This window comes from Berghia stephanieae, chromosome 6 (genome assembly GCF_034508935.2).
Source record: "Berghia stephanieae isolate SIO BIC M18660-M18661 chromosome 6, UCSD_Bste_1.3, whole genome shotgun sequence".
Classification (NCBI taxonomy): Eukaryota; Metazoa; Mollusca; class Gastropoda; order Nudibranchia; family Aeolidiidae; genus Berghia; species Berghia stephanieae.
In genome coordinates this window covers 24,354,213-24,376,237 of record NC_088365.1, presented here as the reverse complement: position 1 = coordinate 24,376,237, position 22,025 = coordinate 24,354,213, and the positions used below count along the sequence as shown (strand labels likewise).

At 33.7% G+C, this 22,025-nt stretch overlaps 1 protein-coding gene across 4 annotated transcripts in view; it reads right to left on the bottom strand.

The window, feature by feature from the left end:
• Positions 1-21,121, bottom strand: part of LOC144974723 (E3 ubiquitin-protein ligase HUWE1-like) — a 99,281-nt gene extending 78,160 nt beyond the window's left edge. For 3 of the 4 annotated variants that reach the window (XM_078917905.1, XM_078917909.1, XM_078917907.1), the window contains exons 1-19: positions 21,071-21,121; positions 19,040-19,104; positions 17,873-17,971; positions 16,088-16,207; positions 15,312-15,472; positions 14,536-14,614; positions 13,821-13,883; positions 12,360-12,440; positions 11,548-11,664; positions 10,717-10,816; positions 9,987-10,087; positions 8,802-8,863; positions 6,527-6,615; positions 6,042-6,122; positions 5,461-5,546; positions 4,100-4,201; positions 2,857-3,223; positions 1,767-1,868; positions 513-593 (exon numbers count right to left, since the gene is read on the bottom strand). In XM_078917905.1, the coding sequence (XP_078774031.1) occupies positions 513-593; positions 1,767-1,868; positions 2,857-3,223; positions 4,100-4,201; positions 5,461-5,546; positions 6,042-6,122; positions 6,527-6,615; positions 8,802-8,863; positions 9,987-10,087; positions 10,717-10,816; positions 11,548-11,664; positions 12,360-12,440; positions 13,821-13,883; positions 14,536-14,614; positions 15,312-15,472; positions 16,088-16,207; positions 17,873-17,971; positions 19,040-19,084 (1,936 nt within the window). In that variant the 5' untranslated portion in view covers positions 19,085-19,104; positions 21,071-21,121. Of the gene's footprint in view, positions 1-512; positions 594-1,766; positions 1,869-2,856; positions 3,224-4,099; positions 4,202-5,460; positions 5,547-6,041; positions 6,123-6,526; positions 6,616-8,801; positions 8,864-9,986; positions 10,088-10,716; positions 10,817-11,547; positions 11,665-12,359; positions 12,441-13,820; positions 13,884-14,535; positions 14,615-15,311; positions 15,473-16,087; positions 16,208-17,872; positions 17,972-19,039; positions 19,105-20,998; positions 21,018-21,070 lie in introns of those variants that run through there. The other variant, XM_078917906.1, reaches the window with a different exon arrangement.
• Positions 21,122-22,025: the final 904 nt, after the last annotated feature.

The window sequence follows — 22,025 nt, the reverse complement described above, 5'->3', positions numbered from 1 at the left end:
TTCTGTCATAAGAGGATTTAATGATTGTGAAACAGAGCCATAACCTAACACCATTCCACACACTACACAAATGTTGTGTCAATCTTCAGTATTGAAGCTGCAACAGTATGGATTGGATTGGGTTGGATGCTTCATGAATCAGAAACGTGTAATTTACAAAAAAATAAGTGTAATCCAGTGCCATCCCCATTTCACGAGTAAAATTGATTACCATCCACAATGCCATGATACTCTATAGACACAAAGAAAACAATAGCTTACAAAAAAGAAATAATTTTGAAAGATTTTCTTATTTTTTGACAAGAATTCTAAAAGCAATTTTAAATTGTCATTTTCGTAATAGTTGGCATCTCTGTACCTCTGGCATCTCAGTATAAAATATACTGATTAAATATGGATAACTGGGAAGGTTTAGCTCATGTAAGCACTTCATCTGTACAGAAAAAGTCCATCTTTACTACGTAAAGAACAAAACTAAAAATTATTTTTATATTAAACCATATCAATCTTACCGAGCAAAAACAAAGATGGGCCATAGTACTCGGCATTACTGATTATGTGTTTGAGTGACTTTGGAAGCGACCCATCCATCACTGAAAAGAGGAGAGAAAATATGGAGGATGTTCTCAATGTTTGATTTCATAGTTCAAAATAATGCTAGGTAACCATACAAATCCCTGATAAGAACAGACACAAAGATATAAATAATAATTGATCCCTTGAATATTTTTCAAACAATTATATACATAAATAAATAAATAAATAAATAAATAAATAAATAAATAAATAAATAAATAAATAAATAAATAAATAAATAAATAAAACTCTTTATGCCTCCATGGGGTAAAACTTTCAGGGTCAATCTTGAGAAAAGCCTAAAATAATCCAAACATCAGTCTCAGTGCAAAGTCGCAAAGTGGGGAAAATAAAATTCTGCCAACCCATAATGACAGTAAATCAGGACTAGACTTAAAACATCAGATTTTTTTTTTTTTTTTAATATGGATATTTTTTTTTTTAAAAACAGAAAAAGAACAACTTTTTCATGCACTCAAGAAATAGTAATTTTAGTCCTTACAATTATTCTTGTCATAATCTAGATACGTTAAAACGATAAGAAATCAAGTCTTTTCAATGGAAATGGCTATAAACAGCATTGAAAACATTGTATAAGCATCGCTAAATCACCAATGGAAAATTATTTTTCAAAAATACTCCTGAGGAAAAACAAGAGCTGGCAGCTCTGAATCCAATACAATTTTGTCGATATGCTAATAATGATGTCAGACCAAAGACTTTTCATATCAAATGTCAAATTAGGTAAGGGTAAAGAGTCATCATCCATCCATGCATATCAGATAAATAAAAAATAATTAATAAAATTCCCTATATTCATCCCATAGCGGAAATTTATCTTCAGGGTCTATTCCAAGGAAAGACTGGAATATCCCAGGCGTCAGCCGTAGAGCAGAGCCCCATACTGAGCTAGAGCGGAGTGACTTGCTCAAGGCCACACAGCGCGGTGGGTATTCGAACTCAATACCTTTCGGGTACGAAGCAAAGACCATGCCGCTAAGCCGCGCTGCCACTGCACGATCATATATTTTTTTATTTCAATATAATATGTGGGTTTGTTTTATATTTCTTTCGAAGAACAGAAAACCAGTTGACCAAATACATGCTTGAAATGCGTCCTTTAAAAGTACAATAGATATTTCTACTTACAATGCCTAATGCTATCAAGTACAATAGATATTTCTACTTACAATGCCTAATGCTATCGGCAAAGGACATGTCCGGAATGGCTTTTTTCATGAAGTTTAACATAGACTTGAGTAAGGCTGCCCTTTGGGCAAAGCAATGTTTACCTATGGAGGAAAAATATATATGGAGATATAGATAGGACAATAATTGAAATAGAACATACACACAAACATAGAAAAAATATATATGGAGATATAGATAGGACAATAATTGAGATAGAACAGACACACACGCACATAGGAAAAATATATATGGAGATATAGATAGAACAATAATTGAGATAGAATAGACACGCCCATAGAAAAAATATATATGGAGATATAAATAGGATAACAATTGGGATAGAACAGACACACAAACATGGAAAAAATATATATGGAAATATAGATAGGACATAGTTGAGATAGAACAGACACATAAAAATTAACAAATGATAAAATTAAAATTATAATGATAACTAGGAGAACAAAAACAACAACAACAATGGCAAAATACACAATTTATAAAATGCTTCTTTCTTAGTTTAAGGCTTTATGGTCTTGTGGTATGACACTCGCTTTCCAACCACAGGTTTTTGAGTTCGCGTTTCGCTTTGATCAACGCAAAATTGAGTCCTTGGAAAAGGCACTTTACTCCAATTTGCTCACTCCACTCAAGTGAAAAGTGAATAACTGACCGTTAACAGCGTTGTCTCTGTTGGAAACAAAATTGTAATATCGCCTGACAGGCATCATGTCTCATCCTTCATGTTAAGCATTGCTGTTGGCTAGGTACCCCTTGTAAAGGACTTTGAGAACTGTTAGTAGATATTGCACTTTATAAACGCTCAGGTTTTTCGGAGTGTGTTTCAGGATTTTTTTCACATAAAAAGACACCTCACACAGCTTCTTAATTCTGATGATTTTTCAGTCTCACCAAGAATCACAAGACTAATAAGCCATTCTAGGTCCCATATAGTTCTCCCCTTAACAAAGGCTATCATTGGTTTGGGGTTCGTTTGTTTCGTTTTGTTTTCAAGATTTGTTATGTTGTTGTTTTTCTTTTGTTTTCTTGTTTGTTTGTTTGCTTTTTTTTTTTAATGTCAAAGCTTACTTTTTTTCTCTTCCATGTCAGCGACAGAGGGAGTGATGCCAATAATACCATCTTCCCTTATTGTGCTGGAAGTCGGTGGTACAGCCGTTTCCTCACTGCCAGTAGGTGTTGACAAGACAGCAGGAGCGTTGAGTCTATCATTGACTATCTCAGCACTTCCAGCATTGGCTGTCTGTTCTCGTTGCTGCTGCTGCTGTTGTTGTTGATGTTCCAATTCCCTTTCAGCCTCGTCCACACCAGACGCATTTGTCATACTAGAACTGCTCATGTCCATAGGGCTGACATCAGACGATTCCATCATGACACTGTCACCGTGGTTGGGAAGGATTTCAAATGGTTGCTCTTCTCGACATAGATTGACTTCATGCTAAATTTTTTTTTTTTTAAAGGTAAAGTATAAAAGAATTAGGATTGGATATTCTTTAATATTTGTTTCTAAAGATTTTGCAGCGCTTTCCACACGTAAGACAAAAGGAAAATGGTTCAAATAGGGAACAGATGTAGATTCTAAGAGCACACTATCAGTGTACTTAATTTAAAATCATCTAAAAGTCTCATCCAGACACCAGCGAGAGAATGTGAGTAAAGAGCCTTTTCCAAGGACTCAACTATGCGCCGAGCGAGGCTTGAACCCAGGACCTTCCGATCCGAAAGCGAGGGTCATACCACAAGACCACATAGCCGCACAAAGGACAAATTGATAATTTTTTAAGGTATTTATGTCTACTGTGTTTTTACTCTCTGTGTGAGCTATCCACGACCCGCCGCAAACTTTTTGTTCTCTGTTGTCTTCTGGCAGGGCACTCTCCTACTCACTTCATTTCTTATTATTATCAACATAAGTGCCTGCTCTACTCACTTTTCTGAATTAAAAATATAATTCAGGTAAGATTGAATTAAAACCACGGCATAAAATATGGTTTTTGAACACACTACATGAGATAATGCTGTGCACAAATCTTTAGATTGTGCGACTATAGAGAATACTGGGTAATGTAAATGTTGCTGCTTGAAGCTCAAAGAAAGAAATAACAATGTGAAATTGAATGTAAAATTCCATTTAATAAACGAAAACAGATAATGTAGACATTTCCGGTTTCCCCTTTATCAACAAAACACAATGAATGAGACACAATAGACAAATGAGACGATATCTCATTCTTTAGTGTTTTACAATATTGTTTCAACAGCTATGAGATTACAAAATATGACAGACAGTGTGTTTGGTAAAACTGAATCCTACCTCCAATCTGTTGATGAAAGCTTGCAATCCCCCCAAGCCTTGAAAAGCAGCCATGTCCAAGTTGGTTATCAAGTCTATCACACGAACAGCTCTTGTCACAAACTGGATAGGGTAAAATAAACTATTAACATCAAATATTTATCTTCTTTTTTTTTTTTTATCCTTTAAGAGTGCACTTTCGTGAGATTCAATATTTAAAAAAATACATAAACAAATAAGAACAAAATAAAACAAAAACAGCTTTAATTTACAGATTTTACAGCACTTGTGACACTTTTTAAAACATTTCCGTCCTAGTACAAAGGAAGATGAAGGAAAAGTTAAACAACAATAGATCTGCACTGACAAGCATCCATCCATGAGAGAAAGAATTTTTGTTCAAAATGAGAACAGAAGAGGATACAAGAGCAATCAATTCTAGTGATTTGTTTTACATCACCTATAATGCAAACGTTGATGCTTGAAGCTTAAAAAAATATGATTATGATTTTAAGGGTTTTACAGCGCTTGCAACACATTAAGGTCATATCAGCGCCAGTAAATATGAAGAAAATTGGATAGTAAAAAGTTCTAGAATTACAATTAAATCACCCAAGAAAAGGTAAGACAAAGAAAGGGGAATTGGTAAGAAACAGGTGTAGATTCCAAGAGCACACTATCAAAGTTCTTAGTTTGAGATCATCTAAAAGTCTCATCCAGACACAAGCACAGGTCCCTACTAAGAGGAACACACTCAAATGTTTAAAAATTATATATAACATGTAAACAAAAATAATACAGTGCACAACAGAGAGATGATTTACAAAGAAAAAAAATTTCATCTCCCAAAACTAACTATACATTTGACTATTTCCCTCTCAGCCAGGGCCAGGACAAAACCAAGAAATCTCAATCCAAGACAAAGACGGAAAGCAAGTTGGAAAATAGATATAGGGGGATAGAAGACACTGTAAGTACCTCTCTGCCCACTATGGGAGGTCAGGAACCCCACCCAGCAAAACACAATTAATGAGACACCAAAGATAAATGAGAAATGAGAAGATTATGTCATTTTAAGGCCATTATGAAAATGTCTGCATTCCGAGCATCACTTGTATCTGAATTTTAAAGTCCTGACTGTGATCAGAAAGATCAAGATCATATTTATTTTAAAAACTGTTTTTCCTCCTATCTTGAGGAAATCTAGAAATTCAAGATCATTTCACCAATTTCCAGATTGAGCGGGAATCCTGAAAATCCAGATCTGGAAAAATGAAATAGAACTTGACGTATTTGGGCTTTTTTTTAAAATCTAAATATACCGATTAAATCAATACACAAGTGACAAGTGTGTGCATTGTTATAATGGACACCAGACTCACCGTAATGTGTTCCTGTCCTTCCCCGTACCAATTGATGACTTTAAGTAATGATTCCATCATCCCACACGATACTAAAGCTTCCACACCTGGGGTAAATTTTAAAATTTGTTTTAAAATTTTTAAAATCTAAGTCTCAAACTACAGAAAAAATAAAGGAGGTGAATACTAAGCTGATACAAGCTGGCGACTGTTAAAAAAAAAAAAAGTAATGAAGAAAAATAAATAGAACACCTTTAAAAAATAACAAAATACCGAACCATGTATTAGGCTCAGAGCCATTCTTCAGTCAATAATACTATTTTTGTTAACAATAATGATTTTAAAAGTGGCTTATTTACATTTTTATGATACAAATACTCTGCATATTATTAAAAATACTGCTTTTAATTTTTACATGATATTTGCATATGAATAAAACTATGTTATGCCAATTTTCTTTTAGACTGAGTAACTTAGTTTTAAACTTTTATTAGTTTTGAAAAGTATAAAAAATCCCCTGGGGAGAGTGGACAGCACTCAAAATTGACCTTTAATCCTGTTTGGAAAAAAAACAAACGAAATTGTCAATCGGGTACACCTACCATTATCATAGCTGGCAAGATGGTAAAGAAATGAAAACAGTGATGTGGCATATGTCTGGGGAAATGGCTTCAAGGACGGGTCTGAAAATACAAACAAACATTTTACACAATGAAAACATTTAAAATTGAAAGTTTGGGAAACAAGAGTTGAAAGGGGCAATTAATCAATTTCATTTCAGTAACTAAAATCTATATCCCTTATTAGCTATAAATTTCCCAAATACTGTGCTGAGTAAGCAGATCTAACGACACCAAACTATTTTCTGACATTTTTAAGATTGAAGACCTTGCTAGAGTTAGATGTTCATAAAGGCAATCAGAAAGGGATGTGAAAAAAACATGCCAGAGAATGACGATGATCGGATGACCTATTTTTGAGTTTTTGAGAGACACTTTGGAAATAAGCTAATCCAGTCTCAAATGATCATTTTTAACAGGGGAAAAAAAGAAAAAAAAAAACAATTTTCAATGCCAAACGGACCAACCTATCATGTGTTGGATGCATGTTCTCACTAAAACTGGTAGGAATCCATGGTAGGACGAGGCCCCAGTTGCATCAATAATACTGGTTAATCTGTGAAAACAAAACAAAGTCATACATCTGAAACTTAATTCAAATGACTCACAATGAGAGTGGCTGGGGGGGGGGGGGAAATAATGGGGGGAAAGAGTGGAGCAATTTTAAAATATTTTGACATTTTAAAAATTAATCATCCACATGGATTTGTATTTCAAATTATTTGATGACTTAGCACTTTTCCCTACAGCTGTAGGCAGTTAAAGCAAACTCTTCCTATTCTCTAACAGTTTCATCAATTAATGATTGTGAAAACAAGCTGGCATTTCTCTCATAGTGAAAGTGTGTGTGTGGTGATTAGTCAAGTAGCCATCCAGAGTTCTAATTACACCAGTATTTATCTTTATAAACTTATTGAATCATAAAATGGCTCCGCTTAATGACTACTTTTTTTCCTTCATTCCTTCTTTTCTGTTCTTTTCTTTTTTTTCTTGAGCCAATTTAAAAGTCAAATGAAATTTGACAATCCAATGACTTCAAAAACTTTTCATTGCTCAAAACAAAAAAAAACTTTCATCGTGATTTGAAAATGTTAGTCTTAAAAAGTGAGTTAAAGTTTCAAAACAATTGAATGAAACAAGGTTAGTTGTTCACAAATTTTACACAGCTGTGAAATAACGTGATGATAACCCCATGAATACTTTTTTTTTAATATAAAAAAAAAGGAAATTTAAAATGATTTGTTATATAAATTGCAGCTCAGCTGAAATGAATTGTTTTGATGATTCAAATTGTTTTTGTTTTTTTTTTAAAGAGTTTTACAGCACTAACGACACATTTAGGTCATATCAGTGCCAGTAAAAAAGAAGAAAATGGAAAAGTAAAAATAATAAATCTAGATTTACGATGAAAAGCAACAAAGAGAAAATAAGACAAAGGGGACTGGATCTAATGGGGAACAGAAGTAGATTCCGAATTCCAAATACTGAGAAAGACAGAAAAACACAAAAGACAGTGGAGATCAACAAAAGTAAATACAAGTATTACAGTTTTCAAATGTTGTTAGACTCCAACAAGTCAATAAAAGATTTGTAAGTGGGTGAATTCCGAATGTCCTCAAAAGACATGACAAAATAATACTAATGATGAAACAAAAAAGATTGCCTTTCAAAAGCCTTTTCACTTACACAGTTTTTGTTTTTGACCCCTGACTTATCACAAGTCTGTTATCACTAGTATCAATGAAGATTGGGAGAAAAAAAAAGGTATGTTATAAATTTAAACATTCATTTGAAAAATACTTAAGATATTCCACTGACTTGCACCCTGGTAATTATGAATTTCCCCATCTATTTGTTAATGTGGCTGAATGATTAAGGCATAGCGCTTGAGGTCACAGGTTCAGCACCTTAATTTTATTCCTTTGGGCAACATTATTACCCCACTTTCCAAAAAAAAATAAAATGCCCATTTTCAATTTAAATAAAGAATATAGTCCACGCCTTTACAAATGTATATCATAATCATTTCTTTTTCAGCATAAAAAGCAAGTTGGAGAAAAGTCAAAATATTTCTTTTGTAGTAAATCTATTTTGATACGAATATCATAGCTGCCAACTTTTCAAAGCAGAGCTAATAACGGGCCACTCTAACACACAATACCGTCATGATTCGAAACAGCAGTATTTTATATATTATATGTAGAGCTCTTTCTGTTCCATGTTTTAATTTGTTGTCAAAGAAGCATAATCCTGGGACATGCAGGGGTCATTTCTATACATATAAACAGTCCAATTTTTTTTTCTTCTTTAAATTTCTCTCAGATTACTAAATCAGAACAGTCCCTATTTTATCAGGATAGTTGGCAGCTATGTTTTACATGTTCGATAAATATGTCTTCCTGTGACAAAAATTATTCTATATGACGAGTAGTAAATTATGAAAAATTTACGAGTAGTAAATTATGAGAAATTTATGAGTAGTAAATAATGAGAAATTTACAAGTAGTAAATTATGATAAATTTACTCGCTAATTAGAAAACATTTGTCACTAGAGAACATAAGTAATAATTATTGTGATTCAGAACCACATTCAAAAACCATCCCACACAACATAAATGTTACCCCCATCTTCCGTATTGAAGATGTAATAGTAATAGTATGGATTGGATTGGCTTGGATCGGAATGTGACAAATGAAAAAATATAATTTAAAAATCAAATAAATATTGTAAAGTAATTTACCTTGGATTTCTTTCAATGTGTATCACAGACGTCAAGGTACGAAGGGCAGCAGATTTTATATCCTTCAACAACATCAATGAAGTCAAATGAAAACAGGGAAAGAAAGGGAGATGGGAGAAGAAAAGAGAAAATATATAGACTCAAAAGAAAATTTATAGAAAAATACTAAAGAATAAAAAAATAAAAACACTCATGTTTCTATAATTCTTTTAAAAATATCTTTCCATGTACAAGCTTGGTACAAATCTTTTCTAGAAAAACATTCCACAAATACTTCAGACATTCCACTGACTTTTACCCTGGTAATTATATTTTATTTCTAATCTGTTCAATGGTGTGGCTGAGCGGTTAAGGCATAGCATTGTGACCTTGACCCCGCTTCTGCACCTTCATCTCTTTTCCTTGGGCAAAAGTATTAACCCTCGATCACTTGAACAACATTGGAGATTCCTGCTGTCATCGGACAATTCTTTAAAGAAAATCTTTTCATGATCGGAGAATGTGTTTTGCAACACGTCCATTCATTCCACAAGGGGCCAAATGAAAGCAAATTCTTTTCATACATTTCAAGCCACATGTATTAGGCACCATTTTTACAGATACCTTATAGGAGTTCCGTCTCCCTACAGAGGTTGAATGTCATGGAACGCCATTCTTCAAGCTCAAGGGCGATTACCGAGCAGTTGATTATCTTTTTGCCAGTTGTTGCTTCCACATTTCCTATCCAGGATCCTTCTATAAATGTTATATAATAATCCACCAAGCCTAAAGCCAATTCCTACGAACACTTAAGTGCCTCGCCCTGATATAAACATGAGGACCTTGAATTTGCATTCACCGTCAATCATCCAGTAACTAATCGTATTAAATACTCCTCGTCTCTGCATCAAGACCATTGTTATCACTATGCTGATTGTGACAAAAAGTAATAAAGGAGGAAAATTTTCAACGATTGTCTAAAAAAGCCCCATTTTTTACTGTATTAACCCCCACCTTTAGAGAAATTGATAGCAGGAAAGTTTATCTATTTGTTCCATTACACATCAGGTCTCTCAATGCCAGTACATTTGATCAGGGGGAAATGTAATTTTTTTAAAGGAGGATTGGGGATTTCAACGGATCTGTGAAAAACCATCAGCACTGATAAGAAACAAATAAAATTCCCAGTATCAAGCCACTACTTACCACCAATGCTGGTCCTTTAATTTCTACTATATCAACGAGTTCTTCGATTAAACCAGGATACAAAATCACATTCATGTTGTCTTGCATGGCAATGGAGTACACTGGAGATGTTATTTTAAAAAATTAAAAAAAAAACAGATCAACATGGGGGAAGAAATATGGTTTGTTTATTCTGAAATCAAACTATTGTTAACCAGTTAATTGTCGTACTCTGGACAAATGTGTATTTCAAAATATGGTCAGAAAACACGTTCTTCAAATTTCGATCGATTTAAAGAACCTTCATCTTAGCAAAATCTCTCAAACCTGGGACTTCTGGAAGTGGAGGTGATGATGATGATGATGCAAACCTGCCTACTTGAAATTGGTAAAAATTCGTAGTTTTCAGGAGTAGTAGACATTATAACATATTAAACATTATAAATAACTTTTAAAATTATCAATTTGTCCTTAAAATGCTAAAAACAATGGTTTAAACTCCATCAGCCCTGGAACCAGACCTTCATGTTCAAGATGTGTTATTGAATTAAAGATCTTTATTTATTTAGTTCTTCGGTTGGAACCAAAAATTTGTAATATTAAGAAATAATCGTAGTACGCAGGATGATGATGAAGATGATGATGATGATGATAACAGCATATATATTTGTATAAACTCTTTGCCGAGGATCAGAGCGATTCACATCACACAATGTCAATATCTCATCTCATATGTTTCAAACCACCTTACCTAATATAGAAATGGCTTGTAACCTGGCTTGAACACAATGAACTCTTGCGTCATAATTAGAAAACAAACACGCTAGACGTACATGGGTGAATAAAACAATCTGAAAGAGAAAAGTAAGAAGGAAATTGGTTTTCCTGGATTCTATGCAGAAAATAAAAGAAAAGAAAGGGGAAATTTGTCTTTAGGGTCTATTCCAAAGGAAAACTGGAATTACCTAGATGTTAGTCGTAGTGCAGCACGCTGAGCCAGGCTACCCTTACTTGTAAGGAAAGCATAGGGACCAGAGTTTGCATTCAATGTCACCCACCCAGTGACTAACCATACTAAATGTTGCTTGTCTTTGCGACACAATGTATTACGATCTGAAAACTGTCATAACTAAGCTGTTACAATTTGTTTTAAGGTTTGAACCTTCAAACTATGAGAGCATCACTACCTCTTGATTTATCTATCAATTCAATCACTCGGGCATATACAATAAAAAAACATAATTCCCCGACTGACTTATCTTTTCTACAATTTTCACATTCACTGCTAAACTAGATCCATTATTCAGTGCTGATGGTCACAAAAAAGTGAAAAAGGGGAAAGTTTTGAACAGTTGCCTTGAAGCCCCATTTTTACTGCATTAACTTCCATTTTTAGAGCATTTGCTCAGTGATAATGAGAGAATGTGAGTAAAGAGCCTTTTTTAAGGACTCAACTATGCGCCACTCAGAACGGGACTCAAACCCTGGACCTTCCAATCTGAAGGAAAGTGTCATACCACAACATCAGATTTAGTCATAAGAAAGCATAAGTTTTTCAATTACAAAAAAAAAATGTGTGTACCTGTTTCTCCTCTGGCACGGCGTAAGTCGCCATGATCTCCTCCATGATCTGGGATGGCATTAGGCCTGTCTTGTCCACATTCTCCATGTGAATACTTTGTATCACATTGGAAGGCGTCTGGTTGGTGGACATATGATTGGGATTAAGCAGAAAATTCAACAATTAGAATTGATACAAAGATGAGCTGCTAGATACAAACCAGGAAATTACAGTACAGAAATGGTCCAAAGACAAGTTGCTAGATATATAACAGGAAACTATATTACCGCCTCGAGTGTAGATTACATGTTAAAGGAGCTCTGTTGACAGCCCCTTCATTTAAGGAGAAGAAATTTGCATCTCACAACGATGTCCAAGCAAAATCCTTGCCAGACCTCAAAAATTCAGCTGAACATTATTGGCTATAAATAAATATATATATATATATATATATATATATATATATATATATATATATATATAATTATATATAATATATATATATATATATATATATATGTATATATATATATATATATATATATATATATATATATATATATATATATATATATATATATATATATATATATATATATATATGTATATATATATATATATATATATATTGAATCGTGTTTGATACAAATATGGTACGAAAAGTGCGACATGTAGCAATGGAGCGAATTATTATTTTAATATTTACCACAATGTATGAGACAGTCTCAATATATATACATTATTATTATTTTATTTATTTTTTTTTTTTTAATTTTAATAAGGGACAAATAATGATTATCAATCTCATTTCATTGTGGAGAAATTCAACATACCTGTTGTGTTTTCTTATTCTTTTCATCTTTGTTTTCGGCATAGAATTCAAAATGTAGAGTTGTGGCGCTGGGAGGGTAAGTCTGACGATAAATAAATAAATAAATGAATAATATAATTAACACTTGAATACTTTTTAAAATATATAATTGTGATTTATTGCTATCATAATAAAGTCGATTCAAAATAAAAACTTGCTAATTCAAGATTACTTTGTGTGAGAAATGAACTCTCTCTAAGATATGAACCCTTTCATGATTTTCCCAGATATGTTGTACCCACTCAGAAAAAATAAATGTTATTCCTTTTTTCTTTTCTTTTCAAAAACTGAAAACGAATAATTAAAAAGAGCTCTTTAACATTACGTTTTTTAAATAGTCATGACAAGAAGTTATTTTTATTTTACTTAATTTTGGTGAACATTTTTGTTTTTGTTTGTTTGTTGCTTTAGGTCTCTTCCAACACAATTGAGGTTATATGAGAGACCGCTGAAACAAAAAAAACAAGCAATCTAACAAAAATAGTACAAATGCAAATCAAAATCATAACCTAAAGATATCATAAGCTAAATTATAAATAACCAAGAACAAACAGGCAGAAGATTTACAGAAAAAAAAATATCCCCTGTCAAAAATACAATCACAAACCAAAGAAGCAGGATAGGCTAGTAAAGAGAAGAAGAAACGACATCACTATCGGATCGTACACCCATGCAAACATCATAGGTATATGATTCAAGGGTGATGCTCCCATCCAACCACCCGCTTGGTGAACATTGGATATCTATTACTATCAAGAAAACACATATAAAAGTTGAATATGAAAGTGAGACAAAGCCGAAGATTGGTTATGGGGTAAAACAACAGCAAGTGAATACACCTACAAAATAATAAACCACAGATGCACCTCAAGAATCAGATGTGAACTTTGGGGGGAAAAAAAGAGAGTAATCTAGTAGTCCCCATTTCATGATTAAAATTGGGCACCGTTCACAGAGTACAACAGTCCACTCCGGATAATCACAACACCTTGGGATCAGCAAAAATGTTGCAATTAACCGAAGTTTAGTTTCCTGTCTATTGTTGCAACATTTTACACATTTATGGTAAACTCAAACCAGTTATTGTAAACATTGTTCTTAGTCCACCTCAGATTGAGCAATATGGTTGAAACAAAAACCATATGGCAGGCCTGTATAGATTATGACAAGCAAAAGTAGCTTTGATGCAAGCCGACATCTTATTCAGATGGGATTAACTTTCACTCCTTTGTTCTCAACATTTGTAAGAGTCAAAGAGAGTAGCCGTGATGAGAGACAATAAGCTTTAACCTAATCCATTGACCACAATGTTCCGTTTCCGGGGAAATGTTGCGATTATGACAACCATTCCTGAAGCCCCTGGTTTGAGAAAGACGAGAACATTGAAACGACAAACGAAGATCATAATGATATACAAACCAACCTCTTTGGGTAAGTCTTGACAACACTCAGCTAAACCAAATCCATTTTCTTTTCCACCCCAACTCTGAAATCAAAAAGCAATAATTTCAACTGCGTACAAAATCATTTCATTACAAAATTATAAATTTACACAGCTAAGAAATTTGTCAAATTAAATTTTTAGAAATCAGAAAAAGTCAGATGTATTTTGTATTTAATTTATTTAATTCTAAATTGAAATTTCAACATTTACAATAATGATTGCACAAAAGTCTAAACAAACAGTATACTTTTTACATTTTTTTTATTTGAGTACATTTGGGGAGATTATTTACTAAAACTAAATAGAACACCCCCCTCCCCCATATCTACCTAGATATAACATACAGCAAATGACCTCGCCAGCCCACAATAAAAGGGGTCAAGGCCCCCCAATTCGTCCCCTGACTAATATCTGGCAAATCTATACATTATAAACTTAAGCTTTTAAAAGCGCAGTATCCACTAAACATGCTTTAAGTGCTTTTCAGGGGGTCCCTAGCCAACAGCAATATTTAACATGAAGGATGAGACCCACCATTTGTTAGGCGATAATACCATTTTTTTTCCGGACAGATACAAAGCTGTTAATGGTCGGGTGTTCATTTTACAGTATTACATTATTTACAATATATCTATTATTTTTTTTAAAAGCCCAAAAGACACACTTTATCTGAAACAAAAGAAAGAAAAAATACCTCTGCCAAGTGTACAAGTCTCTGTATCAATCCTTGCTTTTTCTCAGGGCTCATCCGGGATATAAAATTGGACCGTTTGCTGATGTCACACAATTAAGAATAGGAGAAAGAAAACATTTAATTCAATAAAAACATGAAATAAATATATATATGAACATTTACATAACAATTACCATGCTCCGTAAGATCACAATCATTTATTTTTTTAATTCCACAAACAGGCCATATGGACCCAAATTCCCTTGTCATCATGGAACAAGTTGACTGCTCAACACACTTGTGAACTGACACTCATACAATATTCAAAAAGTGCTTTGAAATAGACTAGCGTCCTATCCAAAGGGTTGTGAGCATTTGCTATTGTCCATTTAACACTTTAGAAACCAGGATAAACTCCAGCTCAATGGGCCTAAAGGCTGTGAAGGACTTCTTCAGGTCATTTCTGCACCATGGAAAACAAGGATGGTCTAAAAACACAAATGAACAGATATATTCAGACAGAAAAGGAAAGACAAAAAGGGGGGGAAACAGTCCTTATAACAATATAATAAATTTATATTGTGCCTAGTTCCAATCAAACTGCACACTGACGCTTTACATCAACATATCATAATAATAAGTCATAAGGCGCAATAGATAAATGTTTTATTACATAAATAAGAGGTATGACTTGAGAGATTAAAGGAGACAGGAGTAAACTTTTTTTTTGGCTCTATTAAGACGGCAGAGGTGTACTTCAAAACGAAATAAAAATTTATTTTAATGAATATACAAACCTAAAGACGTAAAGTAGGTTTAGAACGTATAAAACAGCACTCATGTCACATGAGGTCAGAAGGGTGGTTAGATGGTCCATGGAGTTGTACAAATGACGGGAGAAGCTGTGCTCAATCAGGAGTGCCGTGAAACGTAGCACTTCCAGCAGCAAGCTCTTTAGCTGTTGAAGAAGAGAGAAAAAATAAATAAATAAAAAGCATTGGGGTCAGATTTAAGATAAGGGGTGCAAATAAATCAGTTGGTAGAGCATTAGCACCAAGAGTCTCACTGTTGAGGATACTGTGCGCTTTATAAGAGTCTATTATTATTATTATTATTATTATTATTATTTGCAAAAGACCTACCACATGCAATGAAAAACAACAAATTGTATATTTTGTATAAAAAATATTTTTTTTAAATCTGTATCAAACTTAAATTCACGATATTTACTCTTTTATTTCTAGGAACACCACTTTTGTATTCCTTACTAGATGTTCAGCAGTACTTTCAACTTAAATATTATTTAAGCTTTGATCACTTTTTTATCTGCCAAGATTTCTATGAATTATAACTTTAAAAACTCTTTAGAATTGATTTGGGTCATAAACCCATTTCCGGGTAGAATTTAATAATTTTAAGACATCAATTTTCCTCCAAAGTTTTGCTTAAAAATTCAAATTTGCAGGAGAAATTCCAATTTCAGCCCCTAAAAGTCTAAATACCAATAAAATCTGTTTTAAGTGGCAGGTTAATAGACAGCTGATAGAATGAGGTATGAAACCATTATGCTCACCTGCTCATTCCCTGGCAAATCGCACAGCAAAGTCCATTTCTTGTCAGTCTCTTTCTGGCATGCCTTTTCCAAAATGGCATCAAAGATGTCCAAGACATCTGCCCAGTGATATAATTCACACTGTGGATACAAATAGAAGGAATTCAACAATATAATTATGACCACGACATCTGCCCAGTGATATAATTCACACTTTGTATTTTTTTTTTTTAAGAGTTATATGGCGCTTGCAACGCATTAAGGTCATATCAGCGCCAGTAAAAAGGAAGCAAATGGGATAGTAAATAGTTCTAGAATTACAATTAAAGTACCCAAGAAAAGGGAAGACAAAGGGGAATTAGTTCAAATAGGTGTAGATTCCAAGAGCACACTATCAAAGTACTTAGTTTGAAATCACTAAATGTCTCATCCAGACACAAGCACAGGTCCCTGCAAAGAGGAACATACTCAATTGTTTACAAATCATACATACGTAAAATGAAAGAAATATGCAGTGCGCAACAGAGAGATGATTTACAAGAAAAAATATCATCTCCCAAAACTAAGGTATCTGGCTAGGGCCAGGACAAAACCAAAGTGATCTCATTCCATGACAGAGACAGAAAGCAAGTTGGAAAACAGATATAGAGGGATAGAAGACAAAGTATGTACCTCCCTGCCCACTATGGGAGAATTCACACTGTGGATACAAATGGAAGGAATTCAACAATATAATTATGACCATAACATCTGCTCAGTCACACTGTGGATACAAATGGAAGAATTCTTTATTTTTAATTAAGCTTTCCACAGCACCATTAGACACTGTCATCTAGGCATTCCATGAAGGAATATAGATAATCCATCAAACAAGATGTCTGATGTCAACAGAAATCGCTCAGGTTGTCCAAAGTTAGCAAATTTTTTAAAATAATCTTGCCCAAGAAAAAAAAATACAAGTGTCTGAAGCGGAGCTCGTACTCGTGATGCCTTAAACATAGTTACTATTTTTTTATACCATTTTCCAAATCGTATATTTTCCAAACACATCAGATGACCTCATACAGGTAACCTACGGCCTCCGGTATTATGTCGGGATTATGTGGGATGAACCGATGACAAAATGAGAATTTTAATTTTAAACTAAAATGATCAGAAATAGGACATTTTACTCTTTAGTTCCTTCAGAATTAATAATCGATCTTGATAATAAAGCAAAACAAGTTGGCACAAGTCTCATATTTCTGGCTTTATGTTAAATTTTTACAAACCCAACAATCCTGACATATCGTTTTGAGGTGGAGAGTAACAAATAAAGAAACTGGAGCAATCCCCTTCCCCCAACTTGGCTCATTCTCCAGAACATTCAAGTTTAGAGACCACAAGTGATGTGATTCATGTTTGTTTTGATTCATTCTCTTCTTTAACTTAGCCGTTATGACCATTAAATCAAATGTCCTGCCTGTCGAGAGTTTGATTTTTTCTCCTTTTCATACATATTTCAACCCAGGACCTTATAATTTAATAAGGGTGAAATCATAAACTACCTTAATTTTTTACTTCTACTTCATAAGTATAAAAAATTGACCAGATAAAAGTTCAACATCTCTTATCTTTTTCCTTTTCAAGCCTACCAGAATCAAACAACTCCTCACCCATCCCACAATCCTTCCCAATTTAATAATGCAAGTTTTGTCATTGATTCCTTTAAGAATAATACATGTTCACTACTTTTAATTTATCATGCTCTCATAACAATGCACATTTTGAAAAACAAACAACAAAATAATTTTGCCATTTACAAACCTTTCCAAAGGACCATGTTTTGAAGTCCTTCAGTTCTCTGAGTAAATCCTCTTGGGATAAACCCTTGATTGTGTCAATGATAACCTTGCAATCTGCAGGCTACAAAGGATAACAAAAATAAAAATAGAATCAAGTTTTTGTTTCATTCAAATGAACATTTTTTTTAAAGTAATTCAGAACCATGGGGTCCATACATTGAGCCAGAGTTAATCCCTAGTTTCTGAAGCATTAAAATGATATGGGCAGCAACAATTGCTTGCTTCTTGACTACCAGATCTAATAGACATAGCTATCCAATGAAAGCTGAGTGGACAAAGAGGAAAGGAAAAAATCTCATCTGCAGCCAGGTGGGCCGATGCTGCTGTACTCTCAAAACACAAGTATTTTTAAATATTGGCCAGAAACGCATCCTTCAAATATTGACCTATCAAAATGCCCTCTCAAACCTCGGACTTCAAGAAAGTACCAGGTTTGAGAATATTTGACAATATGAGGGTCATTTTAACCAATCAATGTTTGAAAAACAAGTTTTGTGATTAACATTTTCTATAAGATTGACACGTTTTTGTTTTGTTTTCAGAGTAAGGCTGTATACGGGTCCCTTTGCCTGTGAGTTAAGTTCTCTAACAGTTGAACTAGGGCAACCCCTGAGGTGATTTGCATTATTTTTTTACCAATTAACATTTCTCTGAGCACAACCTACAGTAAGCCTACCGTGATAAAAATATGAAAAGGTATGTATGAAACAGTGATGGATAAAGCCCCTAAGCAAGACTTTTTTTCTTTAATTTCTGGGATTTTTTTCTCCCATTTTTCTTTCTGCTATGTCTGATATTGTTTCATACAAAACTTTTCAGATTGTATTCTTCCATCAATGACAGCTCCCTAATTTGTCACTTCACTACCATGAACTAAATTCAAACTAGGGGTCATAGGGACAACATATTTCACTTTGTAAAATTGATATTACATTGTCGCCATAAATTCTTAACTTTACATTTATACATTTTTATGCATGCCATGTCTGTAAACGAATTTCCATTTTTTGGATGAATAAAGTATATAAATATTATTATTATTATTATTATGAACCACATCCAAGAGTCAATTCCAACCGACCTAATCGACAATACATCTTGTGTTTTAAAATATTCAAAAATTACTCACCACCTCCGAAGAGGATTTTTTCAGTTTTGACCGATCAACCTTCATGAGTAGTTCATTTCAGCAACCTGAAGGAAAGAAAGAAAGAAAGGTAGTTTTATATGGCAATCTAAATATCGTGTTCATCAAAGAGACTACATCAAAGAGACTAAGGGCTTAGGCTTAAGTTTAAGTCAAGTGAGTCTATTCACGCCAGAAAGAAATGTGCATATTTAATTTCCCTCACCACTTCTTACAGTTATATAAACAATACATCAAAATAACACCACTCTAATTAATTTGAGCATGAGTGGCTAGCATACTTTTAGTGTTAGTGTTAGAAAAAGAGATAAAACTTGTACATTGTACATTCTCAGTGTCAGTGCTACTTTATACTATATCTAGTTATAATAATTGTTTGCAGCTTGCTTCAAAATTTTAATAAATTCAAATTTCATTGATATTGAAAAACTTGCACATTATTTTATTATACTCGCTACCAGCCTACTTTTCAGGACAATAACCTCATATTTTTATCACTTATCCCAAATTTTTCCATACTTCATACAAGACAAGAACATGATTTAAATACATAAAAATAAAGCTTATTTTCAGATATTTAATATGATACCCAACACTTGCCAAGTATTTTTAATATAAAACATAACTTCATTGAATACAAAAAAAAATGAACTTATTGTACTGCAAAAGCCAAACAGCCGTGAGATGCTGGTGAGGAGGCAGAAAGGCCACATATTCTCTCTACAAAATTGACTAAAACAAAAACTGAAAATATCAATTACTTTGGAAACGTAGTAGTAGTAGAGAAGTAGAAGTAGAAGCATCAATAATTTAACAAGTTTAATGTTACTTTAATTCCCTTTCATATTGCAGAACTAAATAATTTATTCTGGGTTTGAAAATTAAATCAAAGAGCTTATGCCTAACTTGTCATTTGCTGAATAAAACAAAAGGCTGCCTCTATTCTCACCCCCCCCCCCCCCCCCCCCCCCCCGGCCGATTGGATTACCGAAAAAAACGTCGCCGGCTTTTTGCGATTTGGATTTGAATGATTTTTTTTTTTTTTAATTGTGCAACTTGTGACAAGAAACTTAACAAATTACTGCATTACAACCTTTGGATTAAACATACAACAATTGTGGACTACTATTATGAAGACTAGCATCGGGGGGTGAGAATAGTCACTTCGAAAACAAAAATCTCCAGATTCAGATATCAAACTTAGAAAATTCTGAAACTGAAACGACAAGTTTACAAAATATAATTGAGGAAAATGTGATTGATTGGTGATACGAATCTGTAAGTTAGTCATCACTTGGTCTAAATATGAAAGATAAAAAAAATGTATACAAAAGTAAAAGAAGATGGCCACGACTATGATGACTAAGTAAGTTTTAAGTCTCTAACTCTAACTCTGTCTGTCTAAGTCTAAGTAGATTCAGATTAGGATTTTAGGTGACTAAAGAATAAGAGTAAGCTTCACCAACGGGGGAATATTAAATAATTCACAATATATATCAACGGGTGTAGTGTGGACAGAACCCGCAACTACTTTATACAGTGATAGTGATAGTAGCACAAGTGGTGGTGGTAGACAGGGTTCAAATAAGGTCGACTTCCCACTCACTTGACCAAAGCACATCGGCATCGGATTAATCTGATCACTCAATTAGTCAGATCCTTTTTGATCTTAAGTCTACAATTTTCAAAATATCAAAATTAGTCTCCGACATAAAATCAAATTTTATAAGGGCTGAAATTCCGACAATTTTGTTTTGTTTTTTGTTTTTTTCCAGAAGATTCAGCTTCCAAATCAACGTCCGTCTCTGTCTCTTGAAATAAAAATTCCAGAAATAAAAACGGTGTCAACTCAAATAATCATATGATGATAACGCGAGTTCGGCGATGAGTTGTGCCATAAAATGCAACAAAATCAACCATTTACGTATAATACAAGTGTACCAAATTTTAAAAGGCTGAGTGCATTCTAAAAATTTTTTTTACATCAAATCATTTTACTGAAATGAATCATACCAGTCTACAAAATAGACAGCCGCCATATTGTGGCCAGTGGAAAAATTACCCGGATCAACGTGCTTGCCAATCGTTCTAAAAAAACTGATTCCGTACATAATTTTGCGCGGATATGTTGAAACAGCAGCTTCAAAGTCAGATGTTCTCTTTTTTGTCAGTACCAGTAGAGTTAAACCAATTCCGTGGTCAGTACCTTCCACTAACAATATCGTCCAACTTCGCAGTCTCGGTTGCTTCCTAGAATTCTGAGATATATTGCAATTGCTTCTGCTTGAAACTCTAAGAAAAATATAATAGATAGAAACTTCAATTTAATTAAGTTATGGCTCTGCGGCTCGGCGGTCTTGTCACAAAAGTCAAGCGATGTTAACCATGGTCAGTGGCTGGATGAGTAAAAGTGGACGTAAAAAAAGTCTGGCCCCGACCTTGTGTCCTTGGGTAAGGCACTTTACACATATTACCCCACTTGAGTCAGTTGTGGATGAGTACCTGACTATAGACAGTGACTGATATTGTACGATTATAAGTACCAAAATGACGTCTAGCAGGCGACTAGCACTGTTTGAAATGGAAATATGGTTAGATTTGGTCTGTTGAAGGAATTAAAACATTGTGAAATGCATTGAGCTGGTAAATCCATGAAATACGCTATATAAATGTTTATATTTATTTGGGTTTTTTTTTTTTTCAATTTATGAAGACAGATGATTTGAACGTTTCGTCTTTCCCCTTTGTCAACAAAATAAGTTGGATTGGATACTAAAGACGATCAGAAATGAGAGGATGGCGTTGTTAAGGCGAATAAACAAAATACAAAGGGGAAACCCAAAACGTCCACATCATCTGTCTCCGTGAATTATATTGAAGCGTCTTTTCCATTTGATTATTGTTATTTTATTCCTTTTTCTTTTTCTTTCAAAATTGATTATTTCTTCGAGCTTAAAGCGGCAACAAT